The 20,796-nt window shown below is 37.8% G+C and overlaps 1 protein-coding gene and 2 long non-coding RNA genes across 13 annotated transcripts; 1 reads left to right on the forward strand and 2 right to left on the reverse strand.

Moving 5' to 3' along the window:
* Positions 1–5,273: 5,273 nt before the first annotated feature.
* LOC111253340 (uncharacterized) lies at positions 5,274–14,982 on the reverse strand. Its single transcript, XR_002674602.2, has 3 exons — positions 14,842–14,982; positions 7,861–8,002; positions 5,274–7,225 (listed from the first exon to the last, which is right to left on the reverse strand). It is a non-coding gene; the product is annotated as an uncharacterized LOC111253340 (long non-coding RNA).
* On the reverse strand, positions 12,359–14,704 carry LOC147759039 (uncharacterized). The gene is made up of 2 exons (XR_015321005.1): positions 14,140–14,704; positions 12,359–13,513 (listed from the first exon to the last, which is right to left on the reverse strand). It is a non-coding gene; the product is annotated as an uncharacterized LOC147759039 (long non-coding RNA).
* Positions 14,983–15,215: 233 nt separating the features above from the next.
* On the forward strand, positions 15,216–20,404 carry LOC147759040 (uncharacterized). Of its 11 annotated transcripts, XR_015320969.1 has the most exons (5): positions 15,216–15,605; positions 17,069–17,170; positions 17,906–19,636; positions 19,835–19,875; positions 20,112–20,404. XR_015320969.1 is itself a non-coding variant. In XM_086979975.1 (3 exons), exons 1-3 carry the CDS (start codon positions 15,216–15,218, stop codon positions 17,969–17,971), a joined length of 558 nt encoding a protein of 185 aa, XP_086836101.1. In that variant the 3' UTR covers positions 17,972–19,800. The 11 variants fall into 11 exon arrangements, 1 of the variants encoding a protein (XP_086836101.1); XR_015320971.1 differs by lacking the exon at positions 19,835–19,875 and having other exon boundaries at positions 20,109–20,404; XR_015320968.1 differs by lacking the exon at positions 19,835–19,875.
* The last annotated feature ends 392 nt before the right edge of the window (positions 20,405–20,796 follow it).

Here is a 20,796-nt window from a genome sequence, read left to right on the forward strand (position 1 = left end):
TGATCCATGTTAGCGTACAAACATCACTCATCATCACCGGTAGCTATTCAGTGCAAAAATCAGTCATTGTGGCCCCGTGACGCTTGATATCGGACGGAAAGTTGGGATGTAGTGTCGGTGGTCATGAAGCCCCAGTTTCAAGTTTCTGTGTACATTCAAGGTAGTTCATGACGGTCGTATGGCTGCAGTCCATTTTTTTGGGCCGTTTTCTAGTTTCTTGTTGCTCCTGCTTCTAAGCCCAGAATAGCGTTTTCAAACATGGTAAAGCACTCTCGAGCTGTTCTTTTACCGATAGTGTCGTTACGATGTACGGTAAAATATTTCGGTGCTGCTCCGCCAGCGTTTTGGGTTCAACAAGGAAATGCATAGCAGCAGGTGTCAAGAGTGCGCTTTTTCATCTAGGTCATCAATTTTTTTACTTGGAACTGCACCTGTAACACAATCTGAGCAAATCTGATAGAGCAAAAAGGAATAAGTAAACAGCAAGTGAGAGAAAAGGTTCTTAAAATGTAGAAACGCTTTTTTGACCTAATATGTGATTAAAATCTCACTCCCATCTGCATTCCATGCTGTATGTACAATTCCAATTCCCTATGATCCTTCTTTTGGCAGCTGGACGCTATATGAGCCCATTTTAGATCTTTGTCCTTATATTTATTTCCAATATCCATACACAATATATATAGTCGAGTTGTATACTTCGTAAAACAAGAAATCTATTGCTCATTTTTGTTCGAATACGGAATACAATGTTAATCCACCAGGTACAATCGCTAAAGACATAGTAAACGCGGTTATTATTAGCGGCCAAAGTTGATCCGAAGTTGAAGGCACCTCTGCACACAAAAACAAACATGGAAGCTGGCAATCACACTGTCCAAAAGATACAGGAGTATCTTCATTTCCCAGTTAATATTATTATATGTGTTCAAAATCGTAACGTTTTTAGCTAAATACCGCATCGCGAGTTCGAGAACATGGACCATTGAGAACTGCCTGAATCTCTAAGCCTACATGGTAAAGGCATCGTGTATCGAGCCAACCTTGTGTGACAATCAAAATTTATGATACCCTATTCGGGGCGTATACTTTTGTATGGGAGATATGGCGCTTCTACAGCGACATAAATGCATAGGGTGCGAAAAGAACACACAGGAGCAAGTATGTAAACAAAGCAGTTATATGTATATGCACCCTGGTGAAGTGTCGTTTACAAAGAGCGCAATGGATTAGTCTATATAAATTTAGGTATTTGCTATCACTCTACGATTTTCTTTCATCTCTCATCCGACTTAGCGGTGTCGTATCGTTAGAATTGTTCGCGTCTGCTATTGAAAAATTCGTTCAGCCCGTTTTTGAGACCTTTCCGATTATCAATTCACTGTTTATTCAATCAACTAATTTAATTTTCCACTGATCGAAACAATTGGCATTTAAGATCTGGAGAATATGATGCGTCTAAATGAGCCTCCAAACTCCGTTTTGCAAAGTAAGTTAATGAACCTTGCCATAACTAATCTGGGGTTGTTTTGTGCGACAAAATAACATTACGTCATTTTTGTCGAGTTAATTTCTATCGAGTCATCATTGTTGGATAATTTCGTCTACTTGATAAAACAGAACCGGATACAGATTCTTGATAATCGTCTAGCTTTGCTCAAGCTTTTCCCAGTTTTCTTCCAAACCATGGTATTTTTTAAATAGAAAGCTAATTTAGCTCTGGGCTTAGATTTGTTTTTAGGAGCTACTCGTTCCTTTCTCCTTGTCGCATTGGTACCATGCAAAGCGTTGAGGGGTAACGATTCGAGTCGTGCTTCGTTCTGGCTTCTATTCAATTTAGGGATCCTCCAGGCGCTTAAACTCCTCCTTTTCTACACGCATCCATAGATTCAAGGTTCCTTATAATAGTCGAGTCTTCACAACCTATTTCCGTAATGAGTTAACGAGTTGTTTACTATCAAAGGTCCTCATTAACTTCGCGTAACGGACTGGGTTAGAGTGCATCCTTCAGATTCAGGATCCCATATTTATATATAGATCTCAGCAGGCCTCTTAGAACGATCCTTTTAGTTATTAAGTTCGTGCTATACAAAATGCAAATATATTAGGCTGCTTGGGTAGCTTTAGGGCCTAACGAAATGCGAAACAAAGTAGATGCTAAAGATGCCCTTTTCTCAACAGGGACAACTATGGGAGGGACCTTAGATCGAGGTGAATTTCCGCTTACTGCACTATGTACAAACGATTTAACAGAGCATAGGAAACGTCCCTAAAAACTATATTGAAAAAAAAAACATTATTATTGTCTATATTTAATGAGACGCGTTATGCACTGGATGTCAAGGACGAGGCCTGGACCAGCAACCCCTGGATTTTCCAGAGACTCACCGCCCAAGTTGCCATGTCGACAGTAACCAGGTGGTTGCAAGTAACAGAAGTTTACGGAAACTGCCATTACTTTCTAAGCAATTTAATATACTCGCTAAGTGAGGGTAGGATGAAGCTATGGTGGACAGCATTAATTCATCGGATTTAACTATTTTTTGTTATTGTGAAGCTCGCCCTACCAATAACTATGAAACTACCATATTAACAGAGGTTCGTCATTGACTTATTCGGCTAAACCAAGAAGAAAATTAGGCTTGGCCAGCACGGAAATCCGGCTGACCTTGCACCTGTAGATGCAGTCCTTAATCCCCTCTACGACCACCACAGAAAGCGATCCTTTAGCCCAAAGGTTCATTAGAACAATGGTGTGCAACAGCGAAATCTGATCATGATTGAGAAAGCGTCAGCACCGCACAGGAGGCCATTCCAGGCTACGCTGGCGCCTGGAAGGGCGACGGCCAACTAAGCAACTGCCTCTTGCTTGAATCAGGAAGGTTAGGACGGCACATCGTTAGCGTAAAATGGTATAACTATATCAAGATTTTAGATTTATTGATGATTCATGCGTGTTTGTAAACAAGGTCTCCATAAACGATACTGAGAAAATTATAAACATCGCTAATCTATTATATTTTAACTGTGGGATATATAATAAAGTTTTTATTTCCTATTGAAAATCATTTGATTAACAAATATTTTACTTCATACGAAATCAGCTGATTGACAGATCGATTGGCTGTTCTCCTCAAGCAGGGGCTCGAATCAATCAGCCAAAGCTCCGAAATACGCAATCAAAAGCAGTCTTACAAACACGGTCTTATCGTGAAGTCCTCCAGTTGAAATATCTGGAGTGTAAGAACAACATTACCCATGCTGTAAAGTTAGCGGGTCGCAGGAAATACAACAAAAAAAAAAAAAGAATTCAGAGGCATTACATTTGACAGTCACTGATTTGACCGTTTTTTGAAACAGAGTTCTGCACTAACCGCACCGATCCTCACACATAAACAGCACTATAAACAACAACGTTATTTCGTGAATTGAATGGTACTATTGGCATGAATTAGGACACTTTCGCCGTTTGACCTTCTTGCTATAGACGATTATTATATTTCTTTCTCTTTTATCATATCGCACTCCAGAGCAATCTATTATTCCACGCTAGGACCGCTAACAGTGACAAATATAAAAACGAAACTATAATTTGTAGAACGACTGCTGCGTAGATATTACGGACAGATGTGCCTAAGCTCTAAGAAAGTATTCTTTTCATTTTTTAACTTGGTTTTTACGTATCTATGATAGGATACGTAATAATAACTCTGTAAGCAAAAAAAAAGAGTACAAGTGTACGTGAAAGACGATGATAGAAAATGACTAAAATCATTGAAATATATCCAGGTCTCGTCAGACAACTTCCGCTAAATATTTTACACGAAGCAGGATATAGTTTTAAAGACCCAGACTTTTTTTTTAAATATGCGAACAAACGCTTAAAATTAAAAGTACCCGTATCTGTAGGTTGTAAAAGACCGGTAGTTGGCTTCGGCATGACAATATCTGCCTTTTTCTAACCATAACAAAAGTACATGTACTTTTAGGTACTCGACTTCCCATAAAGTGCCACTTGACTTCAAACGCAATTCTACTTCGATTCTGCCGCAAAATCTGTTGCCACAAATGATACCTGAATGAATTACCGATCTTGCAAAAAGAGTTTGATACAAACGTATTTTGAAAAACCCGTACTCACACCTAATCTTAACAAGGATTAAGAACAATATACAGGCATAATTACAGGCCACCGACTTAATTACTATGTTTAAGAAGGTACCCATTGATCACGTTCTCTTATCATCTTTTCCGAAACCTTTAAATCTATTAATAGAAAGTCAATTTACTACTGGATCACTGATATCAATGATAAGAAATATTTTCGCTGCCTATAGAAGTTTCAGGAAAATAAATAATCTGGCATTTTTTTTATCCAAACATGAAACTTCTACAAATTTATTTACGTGAATCCAAGTTGCTTATACGAACGCTGTTTTTTGTGTGTACGTAAACAATACACTTAGTACATACTTACACAAACAGCACAGCTGTTTATATAATATATGCTTTCTTCACGTTCCAAGTGTGGTACAACGTTGGGCATTACTTCAGAGAGTACACATATATCACATAGACAAAAAAGCAATGAAGGTTTTTAAGCCGAGATTCAAGAAAATACTTTTTATGTTTTGAAACAATATTTTTAAACTAGATATGCATCTGCATCGTTTTGATCGACGACTTTATATGATCCTTCTGGTAGCCATGATCCCATAATTGTCACTCTTTTGTCGTTTCGGTGATTTTTGCATCTCTTTATTAAAACAGAGACGGAAATAGATAACAATCTGAGTGCGCCAGATCCGGGCTATGCGGCAAACGCATTAGAAGATCCCAGCCAAGTTTTCGCCGGGTAGCTAAATACGTATGCAGTGTAGCATTGTCATAAAGGAAAACGATACCGTTATGGTCTATTAGTTCCAGTTGATTTTCAATAGCTTGTTATAATCCTGTTAGTTGCAGAGGTCCAACAGAGGCGGCGGAAGCAGCAGCAGCTCATGATGCACGATTCCTTTCTAAGCCCGCCGGACACATCGAATCGTACTGTTTAGTGTCGGCCCAATGGGCAAAGATTTGTGTTTCACACGAGTATATATACTCAAGTACGAGTATATATACTAAAACAGTATATATACTAGATATGTATATACTAAAAAATTATTATGTATATATATATATATATATATATATATATATATATATATACGTAAAATATATGCAGATATGTAAAGGATTTTATTCCCTTTTCCTAGAAGAAAAAGAACCTAGCATTCTATTTTACATAGAGATCTTTATTCTTCACGATCAGTAATCTTCGAACACTAAAAAAACAATACGTTTCTTTTCCGTAAATTTATCACCCTCTTGTTAATAGGCTGTCTTATTTAATGTTGTGATAAGTTGATTGTAACGATTTGCAGTAACTAATGTTGTGTGTATCGTATATAAACAGTGTCGTATCAGCGATAGTTGTGTATTGTTTGTACCTTTTCGAATCTCAGTTACCGAATATGAGGAAATCAATTAAGACGGGAGTTAAACGCAAAGGAATTACCCCCCTCGTCGTGTAGCGTGTTACTTCCTAATGTTGAAGTATATGTCATGAATAAAATAGATAAAATAGTAGATACAACGCCAATCGACTAAGTATCGGTGCGATGAACTGATATATGTTGGGTGCAGGGTATTGTTTCTCGAAGATTACTGTGTAGATATGCCCGGACCCAAAAAGGCTTCCAGGTAACTGCAGTGTATTTGTCCTTTCCTAAAAACGACCTCGTTATTGAAATTCTATTAAAGAGCCTTTTCACTGAAATATATTTAGCCGACCAACAGACTATCTGGCCCCCTAAAATTTTGATGTAATCGAAATTGATTGGAAAGATTTTTGGACATCGCTACGATTAATTAGGTGGGCATTGGATTATTTTTCCTTAACTAAGATACCCATTATATAAGTTTCTATTTTTTAAACAACTAATATATTCAGTTGCCAAGGCTAAAGGTCAACGCCTTTGGCATAATTGTTTCGAAGCTACAATTGCGTATTGTGTAATTTTTGCGTGACAATCTGGCTTGGTTACTCCTTTTAAGCTCGAAGGTAATTCATTAAGATGCCTTATCGATCGCTACCATTAATCATTGTTCAGGTCGCTCAAGGGAAACTCGTCAAGTTTCCAAAAAATAGGTGAGTAGCCTCTGAGAACCAGTCATCTTCACGTTTTACTATTTTAGCCGCAAAAAATATGTTGCTGGATTGTTTAGCTCAGCCACTTTTAGCTACATTTTGTTAGGTGCCGATTTGACGAAAAAAAAAAAAAAAAAAAAAAAAACTTGTTAATTGGTGTTGACAGATGCTAGAGCAATAGCGCTCTGATATATTCACATTTCCCTTCAATAATATAGTAACTAGTGGTGATATCAACGTGATCGGATTCAATGCCAGGCCAAAATTTTCCAATATAATACTTATTTTCTCACCAAAATCATTTTAGCATCTCTTTTCTAACATCTTCATGCGTATAGAGTGAACCAGAGGCCGTTAATCTACATATTCAACATATTTTGACTGCAGACCGTCTCATTTTAACTGGCAAGGCTTGGATATTACTTTGTAATGGTGAGCTGTTACAAGCGAGTCGGTTGAACTTAAAACTGAAAACTTTAAAAGAACTTAAAACTAGTTGGGCTACAATGCTTGTTCCAATGATCTGGCAGCTTCTTGACAGCCATAAATCTACCAGCAATCCTCCTATTTATAGCTTCTCGAGATATATAGTAGAATATGCCTACCTGTTAGCTGTCTTTTTGGAAGCATAAAAGTTTTGTATCACAGACTTACATTCTAAGAGAATAAGCGGGTTAAGACGCACGTGAAAATATCCCTTTGTTCAATTCAGAAAGTAATAGAAGCCGATGGTCCATGAGTCTCCTACAAAATCTAAGCGAAATAGCGAAAATGACGAGCTGCCTTTATTGTTTCCTTTTCGCCTCATAATAGGAAGTGCCGCCGCTGTCCATTAGCAGTACTACCTTTATCTGGTATCCGAATTCACCCGTCACCGTTAACGAACTAGGATCCTTCCCAGAGCGAAATCGTCCTCTCTACTAGTCCCTTTCCGGCTGGCGCCAGAGATTGTACCTTGTCTCGTATGCGGCAACCGTCTATGACTAACGTTCCACAAACTGTACGTGCAATACACCACATTCGTTTTCAACTGACCTGGAGCCAATTAATAAAAGATTTAACTTTACTCAGTGCCCGTATCTTCAGTGTTTTGGACAATAATTTGTGTTACACGTTATAAGTTTTATCGCCAACAATGCCTTCGAGGTTCAACCTCTCGTCTAATGAAAAGTCTTCTCCGGTGTGGTAATGCGGCCTCGTTCTTCGGGTACTAATATCCGCCCACCCTCTTGTTGAGTATCAGAACTTCAATTTCCGTTCTTAACACATTTACATAATTTTTATACTATGCTTTCACCGTTTCACCATAAAGTTTTTTGTGCTATGTCTGAATCAATCCCCGATGAATTCTTGCAGTATCGTGGCTGTCGAGGAAGAAAGATTTAAGGTCTTTGAGATTTAATGATGTTCTTCTTTCTGAACTCGTTTCTTATAAAAAGAAAAAAAAAAACCAACCGGTGAATTTAAATCTCTCAAAGACTGGAGTATTTGTGTACAAATTCCGTTTTTGAGAGGCCCGTAGCTGAAAAGTTTGAAAATGGGTGTTTTCAAAGTCCACTGTGTACGCTTCTACCAGGCTAATAGTTTTATTATCCAAAATACTGATTGCTAGTTTTCCTTATAAAAAGACGAAACATTATCTGTGCCATCGCTTGTTACATCCTACTTACATCAAATGTAGTAGAAGGGGCAATTTTAAGCGAAGCCTTGCAACACAGGCATCGTCGTATGTTCCTTAGGTTCATTTGATCATTGAATGGCATGATTATCGATTAACGTATGTAGCCAGTAATTGTCGTGGTAATCTGGAAACTGGAAAAATGCTATGATAAGTGATTGAACAGAAAAGTATCTAAATTAGTAAATACAAATACATCATCATATGTATAAGATGTTAAGAGGCGTTCTAGCGGAAAGCTCTTCGGTTCGTGTTTACACAGCTCTGAAGCGAAAACCTTTGGTGAAATCAGGAAATATAGGTAATACTGATCTTACGCTCAAGACAAGCGCTCTTCTGAAGTATGTTCAAGTGGCCTAGTCCTGATCTCCCTTAATTAACCATTTTTTCCAAAGTTTCAGGGTTTCTCCGGCCAAATGTTGTCGCATCCATAAGTTAGAAAATGTCGAAAGTGCGTTTTTCAGCCGTACGACTATTGATATCAAAATGCATACATGGAATAACATAAGTGTCATGTTTATTGCTAATAAAACAGGTTCAGATTCACTAATTAAGGAATACAGAAGCCGTTATTTTCTTTGTTAAGATACAATGTTGCTATTACGAGAATACACTGTCGGATATCGATAAAGCACGGGTAGCATCTTTAACAACATCTCTAATAAGAACTGCTGCCAACACCAACACCCTATGAAATCTTTAAAAATTGTAGTAATTCTATTTACAAATAACACTTCATCGACCTCAAGCAAGAGAACAGACCTAATAATATCCGTCAAGTTTATTTCGAGGTCTTCAACAGCATTCTCAATTGATGAAGGGCTTAGGTGTTCGCAGATATTTTCGGCGAGGTAAACTGTGAAGATTTCATATATTGTAAATTGATGTTATTATTTATTGCTTGATTCATGCTAAAGTAAAAATGTGTTCTATTGTGTACATTTTTAGCTAGCTAAAAAAACGTTTATAAGAATTCGAAGAGAAAATGTATTGCCATGAAGTTTGACTATTACAGGGGCCACTACTGAGCTTTATCGGCCTATCCACATATAGGCCAACTGGTCATTAAGAAATACACGTGCAATCACGATGTAGGACGCTCGTGCCCCATCCTGTAAAATAAAATCATTGTCATACAGCATTATGAAAGCTGGTAAGGAAATGTCTCTCGCAAAATAAATGGTTATTGTGAGTTACTCTGCAAAGTTGCAGATGGGAATCCTGGGCACCTGCCCATAGACTTGAGCCAGTCTCAAACTCACTTCAAGGGCTACGTAATACACTTATCTCAAATACAACAACTCGATGTTTTTACGTATACAAGCATTTGACAAATAATCGCCGTTCTGTATATTGGGTTTCGTTGCTGATAACAATAAAAGGACGACTACTCTTCAGAGCAAGATAACGTTCAATTTAATGCTGCAAATCGCTTATCTACACGTTGGAAAAGCCTCGATTCCAAGGAATCAATACTTTGGAATTCGTTCTGCGTTTTTCGTCTCGGAAAACTACTTCAGTATCCATTTGAGCTCGTAAAACCTCAAGCTCCCAGTTATAGAATAGCTGCCCTCATATGTTACCGTTCCAAACTGAAAGCAAAATGATAAAAAGAGCCTTCAGCAAGTGTTCGAGCAAGCAAAAGGACTAATTAAGACAGCGCGGTAACATCTACGACCAAGGCCCGACAACAATTTTAGGACCTATTTTTCATAGGGCAGTCTTGTCTGTATAGTCCAGCTAATTTCTATATATATAAGGCTGTTACAAACAAATTTTCTTTTGTTTTGAAACTAAACGACCTGGCTAGATACATGTGCAGCTAAACACGTTCTAAACATGCGATCTTTATCTGAATTCGTGTACGACCATAGAATGTGTGTCGCGATTTCAAACTAACGGCAAAAGAATTGACAGCGTAACGAGCCATTTGCTTGAAACGTAGTCGGAAAAAAGGAAACCGCCGATAGTGCTCAGTAAATACAGACAGACCACTGAATGATCGAGTGAATACATAGTCACGATATATAGGTTCACCATCATTACCTGGCTAGTTAATGTAATTATATCACTGCGTTGGATTCATTAAACCCTTCGGCATAATAAAGATAAGTCTTGCACGCGTTTCCGATCGATAATCTAGATCTTACATTTGCTTGTATTTAAGCGTCGATCAAAAATTTCTGATCCTAACTAATATATGTCCTCAAAATTTGCCAATTTGTATCTCAGAAGATTCAGACTATCTCTCAAACACTTGAACGAGCACTATAAGATCTAAAGGTGTGGTCGAAGATCGATATTTGTGTCCGTAACTGTTGTTAATTTCACCTAGGTTATTTCATATATGCGCCAAGGAAGTTTCAACTATTATAAATGTCATAGAGATAACGATAAAACCACCGCACAGAAATGTACCACATAAATGGTACTACGATTTGAATGTAAATTTGCACAATAAATTTCCTGCTAAAAGCAAAAATGTCGGCTAGCTGAGACCAAAGTGACAAATAACTCAAGGAACTTTGGGAACAATAATGTACCACACAGATGGGTCCTTATATGCTGATAAGGTTTGCTCGGGGTCGACCAGGACCTCCACTGATTTAACGATAAAACAAACGTTTTATCTTTAAATCAGTGGAGATTTATTTTGCCACGTCTGACTTTTAAGTTGTAGCTTCGTGCTAGCTTCATTTTTCGATTATGTGGCAACCGCTGTCGCCAAATTTTAAGTGCAACACTATGGAGCCTATTGAAATGGCTTGCAATCATAATCTTAAAAGGATACGCACTTTCAAAACACGTATTTAAAACAAGATGTCCCTTATAACAACCAACGTATTTTAACGATATACTAATAAAATATTGTTGATACTATTGTTTGTAAGTAAGTTCATGTTATCGATTTTACGAACAACTTAATAAACAACAATGCTCGGCCTATATTTCATTCTCAACCCAGTAATCCTAACTAATTACTTGATATGCTTATGCTACGGGGCGTACGATACATTGCACAATCTATGCAAATAAAAAAAAACTTACAAGCAAATAGAGATATTATGTAACTTCGTTTCTTGTTATCAACATTCAGGGTGTACACCATTCAAGTACACAACTTTCTAAACTTTAGAAGGTTTGTTAGGACGCTTAGATAGGTTTTGTTCAACTGAAATTTGACATGGAGGCGTGACATATAAGTGTTTAGCCGTTTGCTGAATTAAGTAACTACCTTGAGGGAGAAACTTATGCCACTCAGTATATTTTGCGACCTTAATTAGGTTTCTATCTGCCACGGGTGCAATAGAAGTACCAGTTTTTAAACAGACAGTATGACACGAAAAAACTAGTTCATCAGATCGTGTCTTGCTTCGATATTTTAAATGCTATTTCTATAGCAGCTTGCGTAATCTTGTTGATTCTGGGAACGTACGACTTTTCATAACTTCACACTTATAATTGTGTCAGTCTTGAAAATCTATTGAAAGCAGTGAATCTGTTCGGTAGCAAAAGTTCAGAACCGGTTATAGTTATATGAAGGGCAACAGTGCTAACTTATGTGTGCTCTTATAAAAATGCATAGATGTTTGTTTACGATTAACCTCAAGTTGGAGTTATCCCTTTTACCTGGATTAGAAGCAGGTTATTCCTAAAGGCTGGAGGAAAAGTGCACCAATGGAAATCCTAAAGTTCGTTGACTAATTGGATATTTGCATCTCTATATGGACCCAGTCACAAAGTTTAAAGTAGTAAATCCAGCTATTTCGAGTCGTCCAAGCCACTGCGCCAATTATTAACAATCGTTATATGAAAATTATGATACAAATTCGTGCAATGTAATTTTCATTTATGATATTTCTGTATCTTATACTTACAAAATACTTTTTTTTGTTAACTTTTTTTGGAGTAATTGTGCATATGCAGACTGCTAATTTAACTACAATCCTTGCACGGGCACACAATACTACGTGTCCTAGTGCCACTAGATATCCAAGTCAAACATGTACATTGTCATTCATAATCCTAAAGGATACCTGAAGGATAAAAAAAAAGAATTACATTTTTTAAATAAACCTCATTGTGATAAAGTTAGTTATCACGTTCGTAAGATACGATTAAGGATAACAATATCAGAGAACTTTCAGAATACTACCGAAAAAGCGTAGACTTTAATAGATCGATTTCATAAAGACATTGCCGACTCCTGACTAGGTCATGTGAATGAATTATTTACCTAGCTAACGTAAGGTTGCTTTAAAAAGTAACCGCCTGTATTCGTATTTTAGATCTCTTTTGTACAAGGGCCTCTTTCAGCTGAAAGGCCAGCGGGTCGCTGCTTCGAATCTCATCAACTATATACGTAATCTGATTTAAACGAAGCTTTTGTATATGTATATAAACATTTTGCTTCGTTCTATACCAAGTCCGTCTTATTATCACTTCTAGTTTTAAACTAATAGATTCATATTGATTGAGCACTGTTGTAGTACATTATGTATAGTTGTTTTATTATAATTTCAAGTACATGTTCGTTCTATTCCAGTTTGCATATGTATATATATATAAAATGATTAATTTTATATTTTGTATTCTATTTATATTTAACATTTGACAGAAGTAAGAACCTAAAACCCTTGCTGGACGAGCGCATCAATATGAAACGTGAAAGTTTCTTACGAGAAAGTATGTATTCCTGCCAATAAACGTATCTATTGATGGACAGACGTCAAGGAGTCGCAAATAATGTCGATAGCGGATCTATATTTTCACGGAAGTAATTTGGTGCTTTCTGTTCAGCAAAAAAAAGGTGTGGAAACGTCCTTTTAACCTATTTTCTGTAGGAGGGAATTTAAGGGAGATTATACGTTCTCGGACACGTCGTTATTTCGGACCGTTTTTTGGTTTGTTTGCAATTTGACGTTACTGTATCGTATCCCTCACTGTTACTGTGAAAATGTCGGCCTCACATGTAAAGGAATTTTCAAGAAGACTCGTGCGGGGCCTTAGGTAAAGACTAACATGGTCGTTTGAGGTTGAGGGAGCTACAGTGAGCAAAAGGTCCTCCCATGAAGTTCCATGGCGAAGCTCTGAAAGGCTGATAGTACCGTAATTTCATCACTGCAGAACTTCCGCGTTTTCTAGACGAAAAACTATGTAAATTGATGTTTGCATCTCTCCATTGAAATTGAAGTACTCGATTCAAGGGTTTTGCCAAGATCGTAGCATCTGATAGTCTCATAACAACATACAACCTATATAACGAATTCACTAGAATTTCCCATCCCAGTTCTTTCAATCTTCGCCAAGTGGCTAGTCATGTACGTGGTCTGGCATTGCCATTGTGGAAGACGGCTCTTATGTTCACTAGTTCCGGTCGATTTTTTTTTTTAATGGCTTATTGTTATCTTGCTGCGTATTGATAGTACGGGTTCGAATTAATCGTTTTGTTAGGCGGCAGCAGCTCATAGTGCACAGTTGTTTTCTAAGCCGTCCAACTCATAACAACACTTTCTTTAGTATCAGCCTGGGCCTGAATACGAAGAGAGAAGCACGTTTTTTTAATTGTACACTGTTGCAGTAGATAATCTTCTTTTTATCACTTGTGGCCCACACTTTAGGGACAGCCCTATTTCGTTGACTTCCTAGAGTTTCGCAAACAAAAATACAATCGAGTATATAATTTCGTGTAGAACCCGAACAGCCGGGCTTTTGTGGCCTAGGTCTTTCAAATATTTTCAAACGGCTGGCGGATATTTAATTCCTAAGCAACATCGTAGCTACTCTCGTGTCGGTCTTCCAATATGACGACAATTTTTCGTCATTGGTTGACCACTATGTGGAACATCTTTCACATTGTTCAAATCGCAAGCGACAAAACCATCGTTGCAGCTCGTTCGTACTGGGGCTGGGAAACGATTGTACCTCTATTTTAATAAAATTTGGCCATATTTAACATGGTCGGATTTTTGCAAAAAAAAAAAAAGTGAAAAACAACAATTTCTTCAAAAGTTAAATATGGCTTTTTTTTTTTTTTTTACAGAAATCTCACTCATTTTCTAGGTATTTGAAAGCCCGTACAATAAACTGTGACAATTTGAATCGATCTACGACTGCAAAATCCGACGCTCCTCATATTGTGTGCGATATGTGGGATATTACATATCGCGGTGCGCCAATCATAGCTTCCTTTTTGGTGACACAGAGTTGGCTCAACCGAGCTCGTTGCGCCTTAAGTACTGAGATACTATTTACTAGTAAATATCTATACCTGCCTGTCTCGCCGCTACTGAGCGGGATGTCCTCATTCTGAGGTGGATGGTGTCCTAATACGAGAGCAATTTGTTGGACCAATCGCTATGACTCGAATGATCTGCCTAGGCTCTTGTCATGGGCGACAGTGTTTAAGTGGATTCTTCGGAGGAACGGCCACCGAGTCTTTTAAATTATCGGGGATGTTCTTCTTGAACAGCATATAGTAATTCAAAGAACTCGTGTAACCACATTCACTCTATAGTGGTAGAAGGCCAATTCGGCAAGCGGTCGATGCGGCCTACGTCAGTTTGCACATGTCCTAATTAGGCGAAGTGCTCTGGAGTGCGACATGCGAAATACTTTCTCTATATAATATCGTACAATTTGTATATATATATTATGTTATGGCTTTTCCTCTTAAACAGGATTTACTTGCTAACTGATTGAGCATGCAGTACTAAAGCTTTACGTGGCAAAAAGCTGAACACGTGCAAAGCTTTCTTGACACATCGAATACCAGTGCGCTTGTACAATAAGAAGCCTAAAGAAATTAAACGTTGGGCTGTACAGACGACTTGTGAATTGCTTCACTCGAAGGAAGGTATTTTGTCCAATACCACACGTACGCCTTTGTTAAATCGTAGTTTTATCCGTTTATATTAAGAAATTGCTAAGAGTTCACAAAATACGTGGACTATTTTCTTAAAAGACCCACTACCTGTTTCCAAATTTGTTTTTCAGAGCTTTAAGTTCGAGGTAGCATCATCTAGGTGGCGCTTTGTGCTTCATCACTGGATGGCATCATCGAGGCAGAACTTATTCGATAGAGGATGATCGATAGAACTTCATTTCACAAAGCATTTATAATTTTGACCCACGAACACCATTACGCCACCAGTACGGTTAGCTTGCGTTCATAAAGTATTTACGCTTGTAGTTCAAAGACCGATAATTGATCAGCTATTATTTCATCCTAGTTAAAGATCTGCCACTCCGTGTGCAAAATCCACACGGGACAGCTGACAACGGTGCTATACGCCCATCTTTGCGAGAAGTCCCTTTCACGTCCAGCCAGCCGTCGCCAGACTGTAAATGATAATTTCATTGATAAACATGAGCAGATCAACGGTTTCACCATGCAAGTCGTCATGGTGCTTCCTACACGTCACACATAGGCACAGTAACTTTGAAGTATCTCTATGTTTCAAGTTTCTACGCCTTTTATTGCTGCTAAGCGTTCCATCACACGGCACTGGCTTTGCTACTGTCTGGGAACATCTCTCATCGAAACGCACTCCACGAAAACATCATGGAAGAGTTGGCTGTGTGAAACGTTCGTTCTTAAAATACGCCATGCCATGGGCGTCTGCATTGTTCATTGGTGAACAGATGCGTGTACTTTCTAGGCGAGACACACTACTGCTTGTAGCGAATCCGAAACGCAGCTTTAAGCATTCTATCACTCGTATTTGTGCAGTGTTTGTAAGTACATAGGAAAAATGGCGAAGATGGATTCTGATTTTTGGAACACGAGAGTTAGGATTAACAAAGTTTAGAGAAAGTCGAACAGAAACAAGCGGTACATAGTTGCTGGTTTTGCTTCTCGATGACTTTATCACATTATATACGTAGTTGTGAGCTTCCATTTACCAAGGTAGATGGGTACTTGCGCAATACGTGATGCGATGTGTCTCATCTGCTATGCCGCGTCGTATGCTGCAGTACCATTACTAAATAGCCTCTCCGATCAAGCACACCGATCTTAAAACTTTTAAATATTTTGATTTGATAATAATTGATAGTTTGATTTCAAGGTTTAATACGCATAGCCAAGGCAACCCAGGTAAACTTTTTAATACCCAAACTATGTTGTGAATCAATACTCGGAGTAAATAGTCGCTCGATTAGTGCACGCTCCACTAACCCACCTCTCCGTTAAAGGGTAGCCCTCTGAGTACCATTTCAGAGTATGTATGAATCTATTACCTCGAACGTGGCATCTTCCGTTATGTTTATTTCTTTATTTTTTAACTTTTTTTTTCCTGAAACAATTTAGTTTCTGAAGAGTGTGTAGTTTATAAGATAGTCTATGTCGATGATGAAATGGTCTTGAAGGCGATGTCTGAGGGAAATCTCTGATGCATCGAAGAGTGTTCTACAAGGAGCTGGAGCATAAAAAACTAAGGATACAAAACGGAACTCTCAATTTTGGAATTTATTTACAAAAACTTTATTTGTAGAACACGAGTGCAAAGTGTACAGGATTGTCTAGACGGGTAGGACGTCAGCCCACCATAGAATATACAAAAAGTAATTCGTATTTCGAAAAATTCAGTTCAACTTCTGTTGTTTCAAATAAAAATTTATAAAATACGCGCTAATAACAGTTCCAAAGTTTGTTTCTTTAGTGGTACTCAGCTCCCAGGCATCAAATCAACTCAGGTGAGGCTAACGTGTGCTGAATGTATCATAGATGTTATAAAATGAATATGAGCTAAAATATGAAAATTTCGGCAAAAAGCTTCCTTTGTTTTTGTACAAGTAACAAATCGAAACAAGTTTCGCGGGGCAAGAATTCTGTTAACGTATCATTCAAATTTCATCTTTACGTTTCGAGTTTTACGTCCGACACCACTACAACGTATCCCTAAAACTAACAGGCAAATAGGTTACCCACTAGGCCAACACGAGGACTACCATTCAGATGCAATGCATATTTACTTAGACATTTATTGATTGTCTCTGTATAATTCAAAGTATTGTTTTCCGCTATAGCATCCAAAATACTCGTTGTTTCTCTAGCATAAGGCCAAGATGATTTATCGTTGATTCACCTGTTTCTCTGCTGGAAGTAAGTTCGTTTTCTGGGAAGTGCGCCACACTTTTGCATCTAATGGTCACATCAGTGGTTTGCAGACATATAATCACAATATATCTATACGTAGAATCGTATGATGTACGCGGTTGGATGTCAGGACGTAAAAAGAACCCTCAACCGTAGCATAGTTGAAAAGAATGGCGTGCGCTACTGTGCGTTTGTCGTACAGGTGAATATAATTTTTTAAGTTTAAACATTTTATCCTCAGACAGTAACTTATAAGGAAATATGCAAGATCGTGTATTGATAATGAAAAAATAACTTTATTTGTTCACACGGGCTGTGTGAGTTGTTGTCAGAACCTGAAGCAACAACCCCGAAATCTGTCAACTAAAGTTTTTAACGCGTCAACTTTCATTAGTAACAGATTGACAGCACGATCGATAATTATGAGCCTATTTTCAAATTCTTTGTTGACCTGTATACCATACTACGTGCAGAATGAAATAAACTTTTCTATTATATGCCATCAAAATCTACTTGACCCAATTTCTCCATCCGCATATAATATCGAAGTAGATGAAGTTAACTAATGTCTGAGACAGTAGCTTCATCATCTTACGTTGGTGAACGCTGTACCAGACACGTTCAAGCTCTTCCTTGGGGTCGGAAACCCCGTTTTTTTTTTCTAGAAAAAGATACTCTGAAGTATATCCACATTATTATGATCGAACCATATAGCATCGTTTGCATCGTTTTTGACGACAAAACCGTACGGTTTTCGCTGGGGAGATTGAAATAACGTGTTGATTACGTTTATAGACCATATGGATGTTAATTATAAGGGTCTTTGTATTGTGTACCTTTGAGAGCGGACGTGCTTTAGACTCAAGGGTGTATATTTTTTCTGTAAGCGCGGGTTGCAGGTATGGTCGCACATAATACCAAGTGTCTTTTATTTCAGGTTGAATTCCACGACGTAGCAAGATTCAGCCTTAGCTGCGTTTCGGGCCAACATCAAAACCAGTAGAACACTTTGTTCATTTTACAAGAGGAGGGGAACACGCAAGAGTGATTCGTATCCAAAGAAAGTTCAGGAAGAAGCTTATCTGGGTATTCTGGTAGACTACGCAACGCTGATATTTCATCTCTTCCTACTTCTGATTACAGCAAGAAGGCAGCGTCTTTTACACCGTTCTTGCACGCAGGAGGGCACTAGCATTAATGCGGGAAATTTCTTGACAACAAGGCCCTGTCGAATTTACTTCTGTAGAACTCAAAGCAAGTAACTTCGGATTGTATCAATTTCGAATTTTACGACATAAATAATGATGCCGTAGAATTCGAAGTTCAGACTAAATCCTGAGTCATTTCTAAGTGGGTTTGTGTTATGACTGTAGGCCTAACGAATATGATTCCTGACCCATCGCAGACGCCACGGAAAAATTTTCCGGTATCTCATGAGAAACGTTTAGAGAGATACGTATAACCCGGAAACCTTGTACGTGTACAGCCTGGTTTGTGTGCAAAAAAGATCAAACAAAGCCAAAACTCTTGAAAAAAAATTAATTTGCCATTGGGCCTCCTACTTTCAAAATGCGTCTTTAGCAATAGCTCATTTTGAACACAATATCTGAGGAAAAACTTAAAATGTTTACACCAAAATGACCACACACACTTCTTAGGATGTGGGGACGATATATGAGTTCGATAAATATAGAAGGCTAGAGTACCATAAGATAATTGGTCTCGATACTAGACAAAATACATCTGTCCACTCAGTGATTAACAGTAAATTGATAGTGCCAAAAAGGCTAGTAGTACTGAACCATTCATAGACGAAAGTGTATCCAAACAATTCTGAAGCCTGACTCTAGTATAAGTGAAACTCCCAATCATGCTTAAATTGTGGCTATAGAAAATGCTAATTTTTTCTGTACTGCCTCTTATCACAGTGTGGTTTTCGGTTTCCTCGGTAAAATTAACACTTTTTTTAGTGATATTTTTAGGCTTAAAAGCTCTGCGAAATCTCAAAGATCACCGCCGAGTAATCAATAATATTTTCGCTTGTTTTAATTCTATAGACAGTTCGATCGGTATAGATTGTTGTATTCTCTACGTTTACCTAAGGGCCGCTTCGTCTGCCCCGCGAGCTTTCTCCGTGTCTTTTTTCAACTTCGTTGCCGCACACGTCTCTGTGTCGTCCACAGAGTGGTGCGGAAAAATTTCATTGGCAAGATATTTTCTGTATGTAAGATACAGGAACGCACCTATGACGACAAAATCGAACGGTCCTGGAGACTGTGCGGCGTAATGATACTTTGTTACTTCGAAAATTTCGTAAATGTCTCAAGACTATGCAAACTCTGTTTGCAATTTGTTCCCATCTCCAAGGAAACCGCTGTGAAGAAAGTTATTACAATCACGAGCTAGGTGCTATACGAGTGCTTCCGTCAGCCCAATATTTTATCGTGTGGGTGTAATTTTTCATATGAGCTGAAAGTTCAACAAAGGGACGGTTTTTCAAACGTGTCAATTTCCTTAACAGAAATCAAATGAACTTCTCCATTGCAAGAAAGTCGTGTTTATAATGTGGTGCCTAGGCCTAGCATCTTCATTGTCGCCTCAAATGATTTCCTCTTTATTTATAACCTTCAAAAACGCAATCAAGCAATTAATAGATTATCTAGAGAATGTAAGTTTTGATAAACAGCCATTTCTGTGAGATATCTAAAGTTTAAAATGCGCAAACTTGACACACAGAAACAATAGTAGTACAACATTGTAATTATGTCAGTGAGCCGATAATGAACTCTTTGTTTAATAAACATATTATAAATGGTGAAAGTAAACTTTCAATATGTCGTAATTATCTTTAAAATTTTGCACACAGAAATAATTATTTCGATGACGTTTCTCTGAGAGTACTTCAAGGTAAGTAAATCTACAGTATTTTCTGAAGGCAGATTATTTTGCAGGACGACATAACGTGCCATTTATGAAGCATTACTAGATAAATTTGTTTCAAATACGCACGAACATTTATGAGAACGCATGGGGAATAGGCTTTGTTTGTTGACTGTACAGTGGTGCATGCGAAACCTTATAAACTCACAATGTAGCTGAATTTGCTTTTGAAGTAACTGATCTATTTCGCTTCTTTGCAGCAGAAACGGAAACTTCTATCAACGTTCAACGGTCGGATCTCCGGAATCTTTGTCATCTAAATTTCGATCTAGCATATGAGAGGAAACAATACTGCGTAGCAGTATCTTTGATATATTTCTTAATGGAAATGTAATGATACATGTAATATTACAAATTTTACCGTTTATTCAAGTTTCAAGTATACGAGTAAATGAGCCGGCTGTATTGGCGGAACATACAAATGCAGCTCCCATCTTATTTGGGATCGTTCACACACAACAGTATCCAAATAATATGGCTTTTTGTACCTTTTTAATATTCTCTCTTGTTAGTTCATAAGCCCTACGACTGACTGACTGACTGACTGTCTGTGTGTGAATCGTTTTAGTATATTTCATTTAAAATTAACGTGTTTCCGTTCGTCCGCAAAAGGCAAACAGGATCTTCGTGATAAGGGCACAATACAATACACATTTTGCTTCACTGACAAAATTGCAGTTATGAAGACGGTTAACCTCACAAGATAGCTATTGCACAAGGCCGGGGTCCAATAAGTAAACAATGCATTTTTCTTCCTATAGAAAAATACGTCGTCCTAATCATTTACTAGGTAGTTGTTAAATTTAACTTCTAGACAATTATAGTAGCTTTTGAAAACTTTTATGTATGAGAAAAGAAATTCACTTACAAGTTCTGTTGCTGTTTATA

This window comes from Varroa destructor, unplaced genomic scaffold, assembly GCF_002443255.2.
Source record: "Varroa destructor unplaced genomic scaffold, Vdes_3.0 BEIS01000001.1, whole genome shotgun sequence".
Lineage (NCBI taxonomy): Eukaryota > Metazoa > Arthropoda > Arachnida > Mesostigmata > Varroidae > Varroa > Varroa destructor.